The following is a 21145-nucleotide window of genomic DNA, read 5'->3' on the forward strand; positions in this document are numbered from 1 at the left end:
AACAGATTTCTTTGCCTACTAACCCAAACTTAAGATGGTCAGTCTTCAATAATGTCTCATCCTTAAAAATTGCAAATTTACTAAAGAAGATGAATCCTGCCTCCCACCCGCTTGACCCCATATCGATAAAAACTCTTCAGTCCGTCCCAGATATCATAGCGAGTTCTCTAACGGATATCATCAACACTTCATTGAATGAAGGCAAATTTCCAGACTTGTTAAAGTGTGCTGTAGTTAAACCAATTTTAAAGAAAGCTCAGTTAGAATCAAAATCAGACAATCTGTCTAATTTCCGACCTATCTCTACACTTCCTTTTTATCAAAATTAATAGAAAAGGTGGTCAACCAACAATTGATGGATTATCTGGATTTTAACCACCTACTTTATCCTTCTCAATTCGGCTTCCGTAAATTTTTTAACACAGATACATTACTTGTTTCGCTCTCCGACATCGTGTTAAGAGGCCTAGATAATGGAAAATCGTATCTACTGATTCTACTATACATATCATCGGTCTTTAATACTATCAATCATGACTTAATGATAAACAGACTTGAAGAAATTGATATAGCAGACACTATACTGTTATGGTTTAAATCTTATTTTTCTAACAGAGCATATAAAGTTAAATTAGACTCTGACGAATCTGATTTAATTAATCGCAGTTTTGGAGTTCCCCAGGGCTCGTCCTTATCCCCGACCCTTTTCAATATTTACATGTCTCCATTTTGTAACTTTTTGGCCGGCTTAGGACTTGTACATTTTTGTTATGCAGACGATGTGCAAATTCTACTTCCTATAGAAGGTTCTATTGAAAACACTTTGAAACTCTGAAATATATACTTTAAATCCATTCAACAATTACTTACACAGATGTTTTTATCTCTAAATCATTCCAAACCAGAAATTTTACTGATTTGTAACAAAGTTAATGATAAGACAACATCAGAAATAAAATTGTTACAAAATACTCATACCATTATTCACGAAGTAAGAGATTTAGGCATCATTTTAGATAGCAAATTTAATTTTAAGAAGTCCATAAAACCCATAGTAAAAGAGGGATTTTATAGCTCCTAAAAAAACTAAAACCTTTATTACACACCAACGATTTCAGAACAGTCCTTCAGGCTCTTCTATTTTCCAAATTAGATTATTGTAATGCCCTGCTATTAGGCCTCCCTGTATCATCGATTTGCCCTTTACAACTTCTACAAAAAGCCGCAGCTCGGCTTTTAACCAGCAGCAAAAAACAGGATCACATCACCCCAGTTCTGAAAGACCTCCATTGGCTCCCCATTTACCATAAAATTAATTTTAAATGTTTGACCCTAATACACAAAACAATATATGGTGAAAAAATTGAATGGCTGAACGCCGCCCTACATATTCATACTCCTTAGCGAAATTTATGATCTTCTGTCAAGGCATTATTATCCATTCCGTCCCCAAAATTAGCCCATTTAAACACTGTCCAAGTCAGAGCCCTATCCTTTGCAGGTCCTAAAATATGGAACACATTGCCTTTGGATATAAGGCTCGAGTCACATCCACATTCTTTTAAGAAGAAACTTAAGACATGGCTATTCGAACAAACATTTTCATAGGCTGGTCCCCTTGTATTATTTTAATTTTATGTTTTACTTTTAATTTTAATTTACTGTACTTTACCTATTATACTAATCTTTATTTTATGGGCAGCTAGAATTTTTGGTTATTAGAATTTAAATTCTTTTTTAATGAATTACTGTAATTTTATTTTAAAATGTTTTAAATGTTTTTAAGATTGTATATTAATTGATTATGTTATGCATTGTGGATTTTAATTAGATTTGTGATATTAAACTGATATGAAGCTTCCCTGAATATTGGTATATAAAAAGTGAATAAATAAATAAAATAAATTCAGCCTTTTATTGGAAGAGTCTCTTTCTTTTTGGAGAACAGTTCATCTTGGAATATGTAACTGCCTGGTCTTAGGAATGATTACATAACAGTATCCAGTCAGGGTTGAGTTCTTTGTTTCAGGCCAGAGATAAACAATTTTTGGGGCCTTGTCAAATAAAGTTTATACACAATATACAGGTGGAGATTAAGGTCTATCTCCGAGAACAGTCAAATGAGAAAATAAAGGTGAGATGGCGATCAGTTCAACATCCAAATAATATTATTAAAGAAAAGATTTTATTTACATAAGGCTTTTAAATAACAAACTTTATTCCATTGATGTATCATTCTAGCAAACGGATTCAAGAGAAAGATGGTCTGCATAGAAGTGTATCCCCCTGACATGTACGTGTTTCATACGAAAGTGCTGCTTTGGGAGGGATAAAACACTCTTTTGAACTGAACACCATCTCACCATTATTTTCTCTAATAAAGTTTATAACCTTGTTTTTCTAAAATGTTTGCATTTTTTTCCCCACATGTATGCAGACTGCAGATGCATGCATGTCCTGGAAAGTAGGTTTCATTAGTTCTGGGTTAAAACTTCTTTACATATTCCTCCTTTTATAGATCTCAGTATGAAATATGTTCTGCATATTTATGTATGGATATGTATAGAAAATGGTTTGTGTATATAGACAAACCTATAGATTAAGAGAGAGAATACATAAATAGTGGTGGCTGATGGGTTTTTCAACTTCTTGGATCAGATACACTTTATAAAAAGAGGAAAAAAAAGGTATCACTATTAAAAGTGGTCTGGAGAGAAAGATTTGTATGATTATTTTTTTTATTATTCCTTTTTCAGTATTGCGGGACATCAGTGAGCGGGGCCGAGACCTTGAGCAGGTTTTATCTCAGTACATCACATTTGTGAAGCCAGCCTTCGAGGAGTTCTGCTTACCAGTACGTAATCATTTGACTGTTTGCCTGACATTGGTCACATGTTTTCCAGAAGTTACTACTGCTACTACTGCTACTGCTATTGCTACTTAACTTTAGCACTACACGACATATGCAGCGCTGTACAAACATACAAAAAGACAGTCCGTGCTCAAAAGAGCTTACAAACTAATAAGACAAACATGCAGGACAAGAGACTTGGTTAAAAGAAAAGAAAGTTATCAGGAAAAGCATCAGTACAACCCAGCACTGAAGACAGAACTTACCTTTCTAATAGAGATTTTTTTTCAGTATATCCTTGCAGAGTTTTCCAGTTGACTTGGGTCAAGAAATACTTTCCCTTCATGGGACAGGTGGCAGTGTCCTATTGTGGATTGCCAACTGGTTAAAAGATAGAAAACAGAGAATAAGGTTAAATGGTAAATTTTCCCAATGGAAAAAGATGAATAATGAAGTGCCCCAGAGATCTGTTCTGGGACTGATGCTTTTTAATATATTTATAAATGACCTAGAAGTGAAGTGATCAAATTTTCCAATGAGACAAAATTATTCAAAGTTGTTAAATCACAAGAGGATTGTGAGAAGTTCAAGAGGACATTGCAAAACTGGGAGGCTGGGCATGCAAATGGCAAATGAAATTCAATGTAGACAAGTGCAAAGTAATGCACTTAGGGGGTCATTTTCAAAGGAGTTACGCATGTAAATGTGACATACTATCGTAGCAATTTTCAAAAGCTATTTACTCGAGTAAAGTGCACTTACTTGAGTAAATCCTATGGACAATTCAATGGCATATATTGTAGCAATTTTGAAAAGCCCACTTACTTGAGTAAAGTGTATTTACTCGAGCAAAAATCAGTTTTGCTCGAGTAAATGCTTTTTAAAATCTACCCCTTAGGGAAGAGTAACCCAAATTAAAGCTACACAATGCAAAGTTCCACGTTAGGAGTCACCACTCAGGAAAATAATCCAGATGTCATCGTTAAAAATACTTTGAAATCTTCTGCTCAGTGTGCAGCAGCAGCCAAGAAAGCAAATAGAATGCTAGGTATTATTAGAAAAGGAATGGAGAATAAAACAGAGAATATTATAATGCCTCTGTATCGCTTCATGGTGCAACCTCATCTTGAGTATTATGTGCAGTTCTGGTCATCACATCTCAAAAAAGATGTAGCAGAATTAGAAAAGGTACAGAGAAGAATGACCAAGATAAAAGGGATGATACAATTCTCCTATAAAGAAATGCTAAAGAGATTAGGACTCTTCAGCTTGGAGAAGAGACAGCTGAGGGGAGATATGATAGAGATCTATAAAATAATTAGTGGAATGGAATGAGTAAATGCTAATCAGTTGTTTACTCTTTTGAAAAGTACAAAGACCAGGAGACACTCAATGAAGTTACTGGGTAATCCATTTAAAACTAATAAGAGAAAATATTTTTCTACACAATGCATAATTAAGCTCTGGAATTCACTGCCAGAGGATGAGGTAAAAGCTATTTGTGTAGCTGTGTTTAAAAAAGGTTTGGACAAGTTCCTGGAGCAAAAGTCCATTAACAATTATTAAGGGAGAGTTGCAGAAATCCACTGCTTATTCTTGGGATAAGCAGCTTGGACTCATTTATCTTTTGGAATTCTGCTAGGTACTAGTGACCTGTCTTGGCCATTGTTGAAAACAGGATACTGGTCTTGATGGACGCTTGATCTGACCCAGTATGGCAAGCCTTAAGGTTTTATGTTCTTATGTTCTATATTTCAGCTTTACATGTAAACCAAGTACTATAGCATCTTCCTGCAATTAAGATAATAGGTTTCTGCTGCTTCTCTGAGAGTCATTAAAATGCCGGTCTTTGCTTAATAATTTAGAGGACAGATTTCAAAATGATTTATGAGGGTAAAGTATTTTACCAGCATTAACTGGCTATGTGAAGATTGCCCTCACTCACTATTTCAGTCTCTTGATTTCTCTAAGGTCAAGCAGGATTCTAGTTCTCATAAGTGGGTGACATCATCAGATGGAGTTTGGCCTGGAACGTTTAGGCCAATGTTTCTGGAACTTTTCTATGCCCTTCTGGGCATGCCATGCTATCACTTGGGGACCCTTTCAGTCTCATCTTTTCTGTGGAGCCCACCAGTTATATAGATCATCACTTTCCTACTTCCTCTGATTTTCTTTCAGTCCTGAACAGGCAGGCCATGATCTTTGTCTCACCTTTAGTAGTCCTCAAGTGTTATTTTTGGTTGTTTTTTTAAGTTTCAGTTCCTTTGTCATTGAATGTCACAGCCCGGCTGGCCGATTTGATTATACCCCCAAGGCGGGGGGAAGCAGGAGTCAGGAGCAGGCAGGTCAGGCGTGCAGTTTTCTGCAGGGGCCAGGAGCAGGCAGGACCACATAGATCTACTGCCTGACCTTTCCTTCGGATTGGGTTCTCCAGTGCTGGTGACTGGCAGGTCTTCTATAGGGCAGTCCTTTGGGTCAGGAATAGGATACTTACAGGAATAAGGAATGTACTTGCAAGCCAGGGAGGACAAGGAATGAACAAAGATCAAATTGTTAGAAAATAAATGAAAGGAGCAGCTACAAAAGTAAAAAATGTCCAAGAGGCGAGGTCATTGTTAAAAAATACCATTCTAGAAGCACAGTCCAGATGTATTCCACACTTTAAGAAAGGTGGAAATAAGGCTAAACGATTACCGGCATGGTTAAAAGGGGAGGTGAAAGAAGCTATTTTAGCCAAAAGATCTTCATTCAAAAATTGGAACAAGGATCCAACAGAAGAAAATAGGATAAAGCATAAACAGTGGCAAGTTAAATGTAAGACATTGATAAGACAGGCTAAGAGAGAATTTGAAAAGAAGTTGGCTGTAGAGGCAAAATCTCACAGTAAAAACTTTTTAAAATATATCCGAAGCAGAAAGCCTGTGAGGGAGTCAGTTGGACCGTTAGATGATCAAGGGGTTAAAGGGGCACTTAGAGAAGATAAGGCCATCGCGGAAAGATTAAATGATTTCTTTGCTTCAGTGTTTACTGAAGAGGATGTTGGGGAGGTACCCGTAATGGAGAAGGTTTTCATGGGTAATGATTCAGATGGACTGAATCAAATCACGGTGAACCTAGAAGATGTGGTAGGCCTGATTGACAAACTGAAGAGTAGTAAATCACCCGGACCGGATGGTATACACCCCAGAGTTCTGAAGGAATTAAAAAATGAAATTTCAGACCTATTAGTAAAAATTTGTAACTTATCATTAAAATCATCCATTGTATCTGAAGACTGGAGGATAACAAATGTAACTCCAGGGGCGATCTGGGAAACTACAGACCGGTTAGCCTGACTTCAGTGCCAGGAAAAATAGTGGAAAGTGTTCTAAACATCAAAATCACAGAACATATAGAAAGACATGGTTTAATGGAACAAAGTCAGCATGGCTTTACCCAGGGCAAATCTTGCCTCACAAATCTGCTTCACTTTTTTGAAGGAGTTAATAAACATGTGGATAAAGGTGAACCAGTGGATATAGTATACTTGGATTTTCAGAAGGCGTTTGACAAAGTTCCTCATGAGAGGCTTCTAGGAAAAGTACAAAGTCATGGGATAGATGGCGATGTCCTTTCATGGATTGCAAACTGGCTAAAAGACAGGAAACAGAGAGTAGGATTAAATGGACAATTTTCTCAGTGGAAGAGAGTGGACAGTGGAGTGCCTCAGGGATCTGTATTGGGACCCTTACTTTTCAATATATTTATAAATGATCTGGAAAGAAATACAACGAGTGAGATAATCAAATTTGCAGATGACACAAAATTGTTCAGAGTAGTTAAATCACAAGCAGATTGTGATAAATTGCAGGAAGACCTTGTGAGACTGGAAAATTGGGCATCCAAGTGGCAGATGAAATTTAATGTGGATAAGTGCAAGGTGATGCATATAGGGAAAAATAACCCATGCTATAATTACACAATGTTGGGTTCCATATTAGGTGCTACAACCCAAGAAAGAGATCTAGGTGTCATAGTGGATAACACATTGAAATCGTCGGTTCAGTGTGCTGCGGCAGTCAAAAAAGCAAACAATGTTGGGAATTATTAGAAAGGGAATGGTGAATAAAACGGAAAATGTCATAATGCCTCTGTATCGCTCCATGGTGAGACCGCACCTTGAAGACTGTGTACAATTCTGGTCGCCGCATCTCAAAAAAGATATAATTGCGATGGAGAAGGTCTATCAAAATGATAAGGGGAATGGAACAACTCCCCTATGAGGAAAGACTAAAGAGGTTAGGGCTTTTCAGCTTGGAGAAGAGACGACTGAGGGGGGATATGATAGAGGTGTTTAAAATCATGAGAGGTCTAGAACGGGTAGATGTGAATCGGTTATTTACTCTTTCGGATAGTAGAAAGACTAGGGGGCACTCCATGAAGTTAGCATGGGGCACATTTAAAACTAATCGGAGAAAGTTCTTTTTTACTCAATGCACAGTTAAACTCTGGAATTTGTTGCCAGAGGATGTGGTTAGTACAGTTAGTATAGCTGTGTTTAAAAAAGGATTGGATAAGTTCTTGGAGGAGAAGTCCATTACCTGCTATTAAGTTCACCTAGAGAATAGCCACTGCCATTAGCAATGGTAACATGGAATAGACTTAGTTTTTGGGTACCTGCCAGGTTCTTATGGCTTGGATTGGCCACTGTTGGAAACAGGGTGCTGGGCTTGATGGACCCTTGGTCTGACCCAGTATAGCATTTTCTTATGTTCTTATGTTCTTAGGTCAAGATCAAAACATAATGCAGGGTAGAGGAATACACAGGTGAGTTAGGCCACTGGAGACCTAGATAGGACACAGGAGAGCCACAGGGAGGCCCACAGGTAACAAGAGCACAGCTAAGAAACACACACATTGGGGAGGTTACAGGAAGACCTAAACAAGGCAGGACAAGACACGGAATACATAAAGACAAAATAGGTCCAAACAAGGCAAGGATAAGACAAGGAGCAGAGCTATGAGACAAGACAAAGGCAAGGCAGACAGGCTAGAAAAATCTAAATAGAATAGGACTTAGGTACAGAACAAAGGGTAAGAATAGCAAGCAAGTGTACAAGAACAATGGTAGGGTTATACAGGCAAAAATACTGTAAAAAGACAAGAGGCCAAAGACAGAGAGGAGACTCCATGCTGAGGCAAGGAGGTAAGAGAGGTTCTTAATAAGGCTGGCCTTGCTTTATCATGGAGCCTTCAAGGTGACTGCTAGAGTGGGTCTGAGAGTGGCCCAGTGAGGGCTCCTGCTGGCAGGGGAGCTATCTAGCAACCAGATTTATGATATTGCATACTTTGATTTAGCTTCTTTATTTTTTCGTCCTGCTATGGAGGAACCTGCCAGTAGCTTCAAGTGATGGGACAATAGACCCCATGGTAGATGTGCCCTGTGCCTGGGAGCTTCGCATGATGTCCCAGTTTGTCATCGTATGATCATTGTACAATCATAACCCCCTATGTGGCATTGGTCTTGTTTTGACCATCGTAGGACATATCAACATTGATGGACCCAGGAACTGCATCATATTCTCATGATAAATTGACTCCCTCAACATCGACCATGGAGACAGACTATTGTCTGTTTTCTCCTACCTGAAGAAATCAAAGATTCAGCCTCTTCTTGAGGGGTGCTGTCCTCACTGAGGCCTTGTCTGTGAGATGGGCAGTATCTGGGTTCTCATCCCAGCATATGAGTCAAATTCAGACTCTGAAAACTCCTGGCGGTATTGTAATAGATCTGGAGATATCTCTGAAATAGTGGAATCTACAGGTCACCCTGACCTCTCTCCTCTGCCAGAAAGGAGTTATTCTCCATCCTTATGGAAAAGAATGTTCCCCAGTTTCTGATGAATCCAAGTCACTTCTCACCTGTGTCTCAGCCACATATTGATAGACTCCAGATCTCTGCCTGTCTCTTTGAGCCTGCATATAGATAGGTTGCATTTCAGAGAATGTTACTCTTGAGATTCTGGATTTCAGTTTCCTTCATAAGAGTCTAAATTTATCTTCCGGAACCTATCTGTTGTTCTTCTTTGTGTTGGTGCCAGCGCTTATTATGATGACATGCACCTCTCCAGCATTCCCTAAAATTCTATGTTTCATGATAGATCTGCTATCCTCATACCAAGTGAACTTCATAACTAACAGCCACCCAATTGTCTATATTCCTGAACACAGAATCACCAGTGACCACCATGATCGTATTCTTTCCCTCCTGAGCCCCCTCCAAACAGAAGATTTATCCTTAGAATGAGGGAATAATGCAGAGCTCAAATTCCACTACCACTCTTTGTGACCTTTGGCAAGTCATTTTACCCTCCATTTCCTCAGTTACAAACATATATTGTAATTAATCCAGGGATAGAGAAATACCTCCCGTACCTGAATGTAATCTGCTTTGAAAGTGCCTGAAAAGTGGATTATAAATCAAAATCACTTGCACAGGTTCTTTCTACAGGATCACTTCCCACTGTACAAAGCTGATGCTCTCCATAATATTCTTGTAGGCTCGCTGATGTTCTTCTCTATTTTCCTAAGCTCCTCCAGATCTGCAACACTGAACTCCAGGGATCATACTTGTTTCTGGAGGGCCATAAGTTCTTTACACCTGGTGCACACATATGATCTCTTCTCATCTGAAAGATAATTGTACGTGTTGTACTTGATACAAAAGACCAGAGAGCCCCATTTTGCTGCTGGATTTCTGTCTCAGTAATATTTTCATTTTTTTATTTTTATTGAAGTTTCAATATGCATCTACAAGGAAAACTTAGATAGAATTTAGCACCTCATTCTTCATTAATAGAAAAGATTTCCTTTTCTCCTGCATCTTTTTAGTGATATCCGGGAACACTCTTATTTGATAACCATAAAAAAGCTGTAGCTGTTTCCTAAAGGACAATCTCAATATATTATCTCTATCCGAGACCTGCATAAAAGTCACTAGCAAAGTTGCCCTTGCTTCAATTTTGCCTTCATAGGATTTTTCCAAAATATCTGTGAGGTTGTCAAGAGCGAAATTATCCTGCTCCTCTTGCTGCAAATTTACTTCTTTTCCAGGAAGATAGTATATTTTAGAAGTCTCTGGCATATTTATTTCTGAGAAACCTAGAATATTAATTAAGTAACTTTTAAGAAGATCTTTTGGTGTCGCCCATTTTGTCTTGGGAAAGTTCAGAAATCTTAGATTGTTTCTCCTTATCTCATTCTCCAGGAAATCCATCTTCTTCATTACCAGATTCTCAGATTTTATTAAATTGGTTTGTACTTCTTTTATATCCTTAATTTCCATTTCAGCTTTATTCAAAGACTTTTCAACCAGTTGAATCTTATTTTACAGGTTATGTGTCACCTCCATATTACGTTTTATAATGTTAGTTAAATCATTAATCGCCATATTCATCTTTGTAAGAGCTTTCCAAATTTCAACAAGAGTTATTTTATCCGGCATTTCCAATGAGGTATTTAAAACTATTTGTATCTCAGTCTCCTTACCTCCTGTCTCCAAAAGGCCCTCCTTGTCTAAATCCATTCGCCGTGCTTCGTCCTTGTTCCCCCCTGGAACCCAAGTTTAACGGGCTCTCTGAAGATGACGGGGATTTTCCGTCCCTTCTATGGGAGTTAACAAGGCTTTCAGATGTTTGTATCCACGGCTTTGTTTTTTGCTGTTCCGTCCCCTCTTCAATCAAAGGCTTGTAAGACAAGGGTGGAACTGTTGGCACTCCGGGGCTGAGTGACGCTTCTTCGGCCAGGGCGTCCGGCGGCCGCTCTCCATCGCTAACACCAGCAGCCTCGCCTTCCGGTGTCTGCTGCATGATCCGGAAAACTTCTTCAATCCGCGTTTGTCGCAATGAAGCATCTGGAGTAGAGGTAAGAATTTCTCAAATCCTTGCCTTTCTTTTCAAATGCGGCATCAGAAAGGTAAGAAGGCAATATTCAACAAAGGAAAGGATTTTCAAGAAAAAACCACAGAGCTAAGAGGTTTCCATGCTCATGGTGTGGCAGGTATCTTGATTCTCCTCAATAATATTTTTATGAAGGCCAGGGACTAGGCAACGTCTGTCCTGGAATGCCACAACCCGGTCTGGTTTTCAGTATATCCACAATGAATATGCATGAGGAATATTTGCATGCATTACCTCCATTATATGCAAATATATCTCATGTACATTCTTTATGGATGCTGTGAAAACCAGACCTGTTTGTGGCACTCCAGGACTGGAGCTACCTTTCCTGATGTTGGCTGTATTGCAAGCTGTTCCAGCTGTTTAGTTATATTTTGTAGGATTACCCCATTAACTCAATTACCACAATTAATCCTGATAAGCGATATGCCCAACCTCTGCCTCTTGAGAAGCCATCTCTATAAGATCACCAGCAGTTCCCAGCAAAATACATTTATAGAGTTTATGCAATAACCCACAGTCACTTTTGCTAGTCCCTAGCCAAATTTCCAGCAAACCCCCCCCCCCCCCCTGAAATTTTAGAGGCAATCTTAGTTCTAACCCAGTGAAAGGTCCCTCTGCTATGCTGAGTAGATTTAATTGGTCAGTTTTTCCAATGGAGAGAAACCACTAGTGGAGTGTAGGGATGAGCATGGAATTTGTTCATTTGGCTGCCTGATTTATTTCTTTCAGTTCAGGCCTAAAAAGTTTACTTATTTGTGTCACTTGTTCTCCTTTAATGTAAATGGAGGAAGCAATGCATCTTATCTTGAACTGTAAAACTGAGGATTTCTATTCAGTTATAATGAAAGTTGCAGGTAGGTATCATCAGCAAAGGAAAAGCACTTCAAGATACCAAGAGGTAAGGCAATGGGAAAACCAAGAGTGGTATAAATATCCCAAGACACCATGAAAGAGGTAAATTAATACCAACAGTAATGGTAATATTAATTTTGATTTACTGATTTTCAGAGAACTTCGAAACTGTGTACAAAACAAACAAAAAAGTAAAATAACATTACATATGATAAAATAAAAACAGTGTAATAAAATCAAACAATAATAAAACATTAGAAAACCACTCTCCTTATGCGATTTTCGCATAAGAAACTTAAGATTTTTAAATTTTCCAGTTTCTAAATTATCATCAGCAGTTGAATTGTTGAAAAAGTACCTTGTGGAAGTTTTGTCTATATCTATATTAGATGAAAAAAGCATATAAAAAATGTATTACATTCCTAAAACCAGATTAAGGCATCAAGTGGGCGAGGAAGGATTGGATCTCCACCAGGAATCGCCTAATTTGACTTCATTTTTTGAGACATCTGTAAACGATATTCCTCATAGAGCAATTCTTTTGGTTGCATTCTGCAGGGAAAGGGATAAAAACCTGATACTGCAGAACAAAGATTTCCTTTTTTGTGGACAAAGGATCCAATTATTTCCTGATGTATCCTGTGGGATTTATTTATTTGCTTTTATATGCAGACATTCATTGGGATATATCACATCGGTTTACATGTTAGCGTGGAGAAATAGTAGGACAAACGTGTCTTACTATTTTTACATGGACCGGAGGCAAATCAACAGTTAAATTACATTTTAGCAGTGGTGAACATTGAGAAAGATTTGATTCAAACAGCTCAACAGGGCAATAACTATAGTTACATAGGGAGGTAGGCATCACTAGTTATTTACATAGGGGAAATCTGTATATAGGAGGCATAGTGGGGCTTATTGAGGTACGCGGGCATGTCTAAATGTTACGATCCCGGTCACTAGGCTAGTGACCGGGAGCTTACCTCTCACACCTGCGCTGCGAACCGCCGGGTTCGGGGCCCTCCACGCGGCCTGGCAGCGGCGTCTCCACGAGGGAGACGTCGCCGGAGACTCCTCCCCTCGGCGAGGGAACGCCCAGTGGGAGTTCTGCCTCCCGACTGCCCCCTCGGGTCAGTCGGCCTAAGGATCCACTTCCGGATATCGTCCTTCATAACAGTTTGCAAGGCCATGGATCCGGCGGATCTCGCTGGTCTCCAGGCCATTCCGGGCTTGGCTCAGCGCCTGGTACAACAACAACAGGTTCTGGATTCCTTGGTAGCCACGGTGGAGCGGATGGCTACCCGTATGGCCGCTGAACCTCCGGCACCAGTTCCTGTGGTCGCACCTGCGCCGGTAGTTACGCTCCAGACGCCTACACAGCTGCCTGCCCCTTCACGCTACGCAGGAGACGCCAAGGGGTGTCGCGGTTTTTTGAACCTGTGTTTCGTGCGATTTGCCTTGCTTCCGAATCAGTTCCCCACGGACTCTGTCAAGGTCGCTTATATTTTTTCACTACTGGATGGGAAGGCCCTGCACTGGGCCTCACCGATGTGGGAGAAAAGTGATCCTACCCTCACCAATTTGGATCTCTTTGTGGCTGGGTTTCGTGCAGCCTTCGACGAGCCTGCCCGTCAGACCTCCGCCACATCAGAATTATTACAACTCCGGCAAGGGGGCCGTACTCTGGCCGAGTATGCTTTGGGATTCCGCACCCTCGCCCTTGAGGTGGGTTGGCGTGACGATGCTCTTCGGGGAATTTTCCTTGAAGGATTGGCGGGTCGGATCAAGGACGTACTAGCCGCCCGGGACCTTCCCGAGGGATTGGACCCACTCATTGAGCTAGCTGGACGTGTCGACCTACGTTTGCAACAGAGAGCCCGGGAGGTACGCCCTCCGAGACGCCTATCTCCGCTAGCTCCGGCATTCTCAAGACCGCTCACTCCGATGCCCAGGTCTTCGGTCGCCTCGGCCGAGGCTTCTGCTGAAGAACCTATGCAGTTAGGACACACTTCCCTAACTGAAGAAGAGAAACGCCGTCGGCGGACACTGGGATTGTGTCTTTACTGCGGTGGTAAGGGGCATTACCTTTCCCACTGTAAAGAACGGCCGGGAAACGCCCACGCCTAGGAAGGAAGGAGGAGTACCTCCTGGGCTGTTTCAACGCTGCTCCTCAATGTACCGTACCTGTAACTCTGAGGTTCTCAGAGGACACTTTTTCTACTCAGGCTTTGATTGACTCTGGGGCTGGGGGTAACTTTATCACTCGTGAGCTGGTACAGCAACTTCACTTGGACACAGTACCTCGTGACCCGCCTCTCTGCATTACCTCTATTCAAGGAACACCTTTACCGGGCAGCATCTCTCTTGTCACCACCCCGATCATACTTCGCACCGGTCTGTTACATGAAGAAGAGATCTCCTTTCTGGTGTTGGAGAAGTCTGTATATCCCATAGTTTTGGGTCTGCCCTGGTTGCAACTTCATTCACCTGTGATTCACTGGGATGACCTGCAGATCGCACGGTGGAGTTCTCATTGTCTACAGCATTGCATCAAGACCCCGGTGGGTCCGCCTATCCCCCTGACTCATGCTGGGTTGAAACTTCCTGACCAGTACAACGACTTCTCTGACGTGTTTTCCAAGGACAAGGCGGAATTATTACCTCACCATCGTCCTTTTGACTGCTCTATTGAGCTGCTCCCTGGTACGACTCCACCGCGAGGTAGGGTGTATCCTCTCTCTCTGCCCGAGACAAGAGCTATGTCCGATTATATTAAGGAGAATCTCGCCAAAGGATTCATCCGTGCATCCAAATCACCTGCCGGGGCCGGATTCTTCTTTGTCGCAAAGAAGGATGGTTCCTTACGCCCTTGCATTGATTACAGGGGCTTAAATGCCATCACCAAGAAAGACCGGTATCCACTGCCACTGATTCCTGAGCTACTGGACAAGCTTCAGGGGGCTCGGGTGTTTACTAAGCTGGACTTAAGGGGGGCCTATAACCTGGTATGCATTCGTCCCGGCGACGAGTGGAAAACCGCTTTCAATACCCGGGACGGACACTACGAGTATCTGGTTATGCCCTTTGGCCTATGTAATGCGCCAGCAGTATTCCAGCATCTCATGAACGAGGTACTCAGGGAGCTGCTCAACTCCTGTGTTATTGTATACTTGGATGACGTTCTTATCTTCTCACAAGATTTGGATACTCATCGTCGTCAAGTCCAGCAAGTACTCCAAATTCTCCGAGAACACCAGCTCTACGCCAAATTGGAGAAATGTATATTTGAGCGGGACTCGTTGCCCTTTCTTGGGTATATTGTATCCGCTACAGGATTCAGCATGGACCCCGAAAAAGTCTCCGCCATCAAGAAGTGGCCTCAACCTGTGGGCCTAAAAGCATTACAACGTTTTTTAGGTTTTGCAAACTTTTACAGGCACTTCATACCCGGATATTCACGATTGGTAGCATCTCTGACCGCTCTGACTAAAAAAGGAGCAGACACACAACACTGGACTCCGGGGGCTTGCCAAGCTTTTCAAGAGTTGAAAGATGCGTTTCTTCAGGAGACTTGCCTCCGCCATCCAGACCCGTTACGCCCTTTCATAGTGGAGGTAGATGCTTCCAGTGTGGCGGTAGGAGCAGTTTTGTCTCAGCATTCTGCGTCTGGTCAATTGTTACCTTGCTCCTTTTTCTCTAAGAAGTTTACACCGGCCGAAAACAACTACGGGATCGGCGATAAGGAGCTCCTGGCCATTAAGCTGGCTTTCGAAGAGTGGAGGCAATGGCTGGAGGGAGCTCAACATCAGGTCACGGTGTATACCGATCATAAAAATTTGGAATTCTTATCACAAGCCCAACGCCTTAACCCAAGGCAGGCTCGTTGGTCTCTATTTTTCAGCCGGTTTGATTTCATCCTTAAGTACCGTCCGGCTACTAAGAACGTTCGTGCTGATGCTTTGTCTCGAAACTCCATCTTTGAGGAGGAAGATGATCCTTCGCAGTATATCATTGATCCAGCTAAAATTTCCCTTGCAGGCACCGGTATTTCCTCAACCGACAAAGTGATTGTTCCTCGCCGAGATAGGAGGAGGGTCCTGGAGTGGGCTCATGACTCCCTTTCGGGAGGTCATGCCGGTCAAGGGAGGACTTTGACTCTTTTGAATCGGTACTACTGGTGGCCCCGAGTACGACAGGACGTACACGAATATGTGGCTTCGTGCCCCGTTTGTGCCAGACAAAAGCCGCTGGTTGGACGTCCTTGGGGTCTGCTACAGCCTCTGCCTATTCCTGCCAAGCCCTGGACCCACATCGCCACGGATTTCGTGGTGGATCTGCCTCCATCGGAGGGACATACGGTAATCTGGGTCACGGTGGACCGGTTCTCAAAGATGGTCCACCTGGTACCTCTGCCCAAACTTCCATCTGCCCCGGAGTTGGCACGTCTTTTTATTCTGCACATCTTCCGAGCACATGGTCTTCCGCAGAGTATTGTGTCGGATCGTGGTTCACAGTTCACGGCCCGCTATTGGCGTGCTATCTGCAAGAAGTTTGGAGTGCAGCTAAATCTATCTACCGCTTTCCACCCCCAAAGTAATGGGCAAACGGAGCGTATGAACCGGTCACTCAAATTGTTTCTTCGCAGCTTCATCACCGAAAAGAGGGATAATTGGGTCTCTCTATTGCCCTGGGCTGAATTTGCGTACAATAATCACCAACACTCCGTTACGGGTCATACTCCGTTCCAAGTCGTCTTTGGAAAACATCTTCAGCCCCCAATACCGCTTCCCTTGGAGGTTCCCTCACCAGCGGTCCAGTCTATAGCTTCCCAGCTCCATCGACTCTGGAAGATCCTTCAGCGGCGACTATCGATGGCAGCTCAGAGAACACGTACTGTGGCAGATCGTCACCGGCGTTCTGCGCCAGAATTGGTCCCTGGTACTAAGGTTTGGCTGAGCACCAAGAACTTGCGCTTCCCAGGCCACAGTCACAAGTTAAAACCCAGGTTCTGAGGTCCTTTCTCCGTGGCAGAACGGATTGGCATGGTATCCTACAGATTACGCCTTCCATCACGTTTGAGAGTTCATAATGTGTTTCATGTCTCCCTCCTGAAACCAGTAGTATACTCACGTTTTCATCGGCCTACTCCAGATGATGTTTCTGCTTCCTCTCCTGGGGAACCTGTGTATCAAGTTCATGAAGTACGGGATGTGCGCTTCGCTAACCGTCGATGGGAGTATTTACTGTCATGGGAGGGTTGCGGTCCAGAGGAGGACTCCTGGGAACCTGTCCGTAATATTTTGGACAAATCATTGTTGACACAGTTTCATTTGGACAATCCCGGGAAGGCCGGTCCTCTTCGGAGGGGGCGTAAGAGGGGGGGTACTGTTACGATCCCGGTCACTAGGCTAGTGACCGGGAGCTTACCTCTCACACCCGCGCTGCGAACCGCCGGGTTCGGGGCCCTCCACGCGGCCTGGCAGCGGCGTCTCCACGAGGGAGACGTCGCCGGAGACTCCTCCCCTCGGCAAGGGAACGCGCGCGCGAAGGGCAGCGTTTTGTACTGTCAGCACCCGGATGTGCTGACACGGCCCCCCGTGATGTCAGACGCCGACCGGGGGATTTAAACCGGGCTCTTTCCTTGCCAAAGTGCCTTGCAACGAGGTTCCTTCTTTTGAAGTGCTAGTTGCCGTCGTTCCTGTTCCCCGCTGATTGCCTGCCTGCCTGCTTGATTCCTGCCTGGTTCCCGGATTCCTGCTTGTCTTCAGCCCGCCTTGACTCCGGTCCGAGACTCCGATTCCTGCTTGTCTTCAGCCTGCCTTGACTCCGGTCCGTGACTCCGTTTCCTGCTTGTCTTCAGCCTGCCTTGACTCCGGTCCGTGACTCCGTTTCCTGCTTGTCTTCAGCCTGCCTTGACTCCGGTCCGTGACTCCGATTCCTGCTTGTCTTCAGCCTGCCTTGACTCCGGTCCGTGACTCCGTTTCCTGCTTGTCTTCAGCCTGCCTTGACTCCGGTCCGTGACTCTGATTCCTGCTTGTCTTCAGCCTGCCTTGACTCCGGTCCGTGACTCCGATTCCTGCTTGTCTTCAGCCTGCCTTGTCTCCGGTCCGTGACTCCGATTCCTGCTTGTCTTCAGCCTGCCTAGACTCTGGTTCGTATTCCACTCCTGGGTTTCTCCGTCCTCGCCTAAGTCCCAGCGGTCCGGGTCCCTACGGGCTCCTCCCGGGGGGACCTCGGGCTTCCAGGGCGAAGACTCCTAAGTCCTAGCGACCCGGGCTCCCACAGCTCCTCTGGAGGAGTCACGGGTTTCCAGGTGAAGCTCCATTTGCCCAGTGGGAGTTCTGCCTCCCGACTGCCCCCTCGGGTCAGTCGGCCTAAGGATCCACTTCCGGATATCGTCCTTCATAACACTAAAGGTTAATTAGGATTGTGACGTTTCCATTTTATTGTGATGTTGGGGTGGGGAGTTAGGCTTGAGGGTTGAAAGGCTTTTTGGAATAGCCAGGTTTTTAAATTTTTTTTGAAAGACTGGGTGGAAGTCTCCAATCTGAGTTGTTCAGGGAGTGTGTTCCACAAAGAAGGGCCAGCTATTGATATGACGCGTTCTCTGGTTGCGGTGAGGTGTGCTTGTTTTGCAGAGGGTATGTTTAGCAGGCCGGTGTTTTTGGATCTGAGGTTTCTTTGGCTGTGATAGTGGTGGAGGGCATCTTTTAGCCATTCTGTGTTTTTATTGTGTATTGATTTGTGTAGTAGGGTAAGGGCTTTGTATTGGATTCTGTGGTATTTTGGGAGCCAATGAAAGTCTTTGATGGGTGTGATGTGGGCGGAGCGACTGCTGTTTGTTAGGGATCTGGCTGCTGCATTTTGAAGTAGTTGCAGGGGTTTGAGGGTGGATGAAGGGAGTCCAAGTAGCAGGGAGTTGCAGTAGTCCAGTTTGGAGAATAGGAGGGATTGAAGTACTGTCCTGTAGTCTTGATTGAAGAGGAGGGGTTTGATTTTCTTGAGGACTTGTAGCTTGAAGTAGCCGTCTTTTATTGTTGCGGTGATGTGTTTTTTTAGGTTGAGCTCGGAGTCCAATGTAATGCCTAGGTCTTTTACTTCGGTAGTGCATCGGCTGGGTGGTTGGGTGGCTGTGGAAACTTGGATGTTCTTTGTGTGGTGCTTGTTTGCTATGTATAGTATTTCAGTTTTTGAGTGATTGAGTGTCAGGGAAAGCTGCGTGAGGAGGTTATTTATTTGGGCTGAGTAGGTTTCCCATAGCAGTAGGGTGTTTTGTAAGTTTTCTTTCATGGGGAGTAGTATCTGAACGTCATCTGTGTAGATGAAGTAGTGGAGGTACACAATTAAGGAGAAAACAATTTCATGTTTTGAAACCAAGAGTTATATCTCTTGGGGCAACATTTTTTCTTAAATTCCCTTGCAAATGGCTCAGTCATTTTTAAAAAAAATAAATTTATTTTTCAAGAGCCAGCCCATCATGAAACCTTTCTGATCGATAAAGAGATGGGTTTAAGGTGTCAAACTGCTAATAAATTGTATAATCTCTTTTTTCTGTAATTATATTTACAGTTTTCCTTGTGCCACTATGGTATTTTGTGAATTATCATCCCATGATGGGGACTATATATTTTCAGGGCGATTAGGAATTTAAAAATATTTTTTTTTCTGCCTTATTGTTTTCCTGAGACTTAAAATATTTGCCTTGATTTTTTTGCAATGTAATTTGTTTGAAAATCTTAATAAAATATAAAGAAAAAAAAATAAAGAAAACCACTCTCCTAAACGTAATACTGGCCATTAATCAAAACACTGTAATAAATAATGCAATAATTTATAAACACATAAAACATCTGATGCCAGGCTCTAAACTAAACTTTTACTGGCCATTAATCAAAAACGTATAAACAGCCAAGATTTTTACCAGTTTCCTAAATTTTGGAAAATTACTCTCTAGACAAATATCAACAGGCAATGAGTACCATATCGAAGAGGCTTGATACTGAAAAGTTGATTGTCTTGTTCGTTACAAATAGATTCCTTTAAGAGAATGCTATTGCAAAAGTTCTTTTTGAGAAGATCTTATTTGTCAAGTATTATACAAAATTAGCAAATCAGAAAGATAATCTGGCATCCCTTTTGACAGAACTTTATGGATCAGACATAGAATTTTAAATACAACTCTTCAGTGAACAGGCAACCAGTGTAAGTCCTTAAGAATTGGAGAGACATGATCAATATTAGAAACCTTTAATCATCCTAGTGACTGTGTTCTGCAATACTGTATGTGTTTTAAATTGGTTTCAGTAATCCCTAAACAGAGAGTCACTGTAGTCAATTTTAGATTGGACTATAGCAAAAGATAGCATATTTAAATCTGACATACACAGATAAGAGTTTAGTATCCAAATCAGTCATAAAATGAAAAACAAAAGATTTAGGTAAGCAGGAAAACTGCTTAGATGTAACAAGATTCATTCCCAGAATTTTGATTGCCTTAACTAGAGGTATATCCAGATTCTGGATACATGGAGCTAGTTTTATATTTAATTTAAATTTACCAATCCCTATCACCTCTAATTTTTGAGGATTAGCCTGCAGTTTTTGGTCTAACAGCCAAGATGTAAATTTATTACAACCAAGTTGTAATTTTATTTAAGCATATATTAAATTTAGTCATCTCCGCTACTGAATCCGAATTAAAAAATGCTAAAAAACTTGTATATCATTGGCCTAGGCATAACAGCTAAAACCTTGTTCCTGAACAATCTTAGGAAGTGGAGTAAGGAACAAATTGAAAAAGTGATAAAATAGAGACTTGTGGAACTCTTCAGGACCCTTCTTTCTGTGAGGAAAGTTGACAAAAAAGTCTTTTAAAAAATATCTAAATCAATTAAAACAGTTCTTTTTATGCCCAATGCCTGAAAACATAGTAATAAGACTGTGGTTTACAGTATCAAACACCGAGCTGATGTCTATAGAAACAATAACAGCATCCTTTCCCATATCAACATTCAGCCTAGTTTCATTTACAATGCTAACAAGGCTGTTTCAGTACTAAAATTGTTACAAAATCCCAATTGCCTAGGATGAAGGAAGTTTACTTTCTCTACAAAATTGCTAAGCTGAGCAAAAACCACTTTTTCCATAACCTTCATTACAAATGGAATGTTTGAAACTGGATGATAGTAAAATGAACATCCCGAAAGCACTATTGGGGGGGGGGGGGGGGCGGCAAGGAGTACCAACAACAGTGGCATGAATATGCCCAGGGCACCATAAGAGGAGTGAACCAGCAAGAATATAAGACTTGCCATACTTGGTCAGACAAAAGGTCCATCAAGCCCAGGGTCCTCTTTCCAACAGTGGCCAATCCAGGTCACAAGTACCTGGCAGGATCCTAAACGCTAGATAGGTTTCAAGCTGTTTATCCCAAAAATAAGCAATGGATTTCTGTAATTCTACCTTCATAATAGTTAATGGACTTTTCCTCCAGGAACTT

At 42.2% G+C, this 21145-nt stretch overlaps 1 protein-coding gene across 1 annotated transcript in view; it reads left to right on the top strand.

The window, feature by feature from the left end:
- UCK2 (uridine-cytidine kinase 2) overlaps nucleotides 1–21145 on the top strand; it is a 613925-nt gene that overhangs the window by 388433 nt on the left and 204347 nt on the right. Inside the window, exon 5 of the mRNA XM_029618633.1 lies at nucleotides 2757–2854. Coding sequence (XP_029474493.1) covers nucleotides 2757–2854 — 98 coding nt within the window. The remainder of the gene's footprint in view (nucleotides 1–2756; nucleotides 2855–21145) is intronic.

The sequence above is a fragment of the Rhinatrema bivittatum genome, chromosome 10 (assembly GCF_901001135.1).
Source record: "Rhinatrema bivittatum chromosome 10, aRhiBiv1.1, whole genome shotgun sequence".
Taxonomy (NCBI): Eukaryota; Metazoa; Chordata; class Amphibia; order Gymnophiona; family Rhinatrematidae; genus Rhinatrema; species Rhinatrema bivittatum.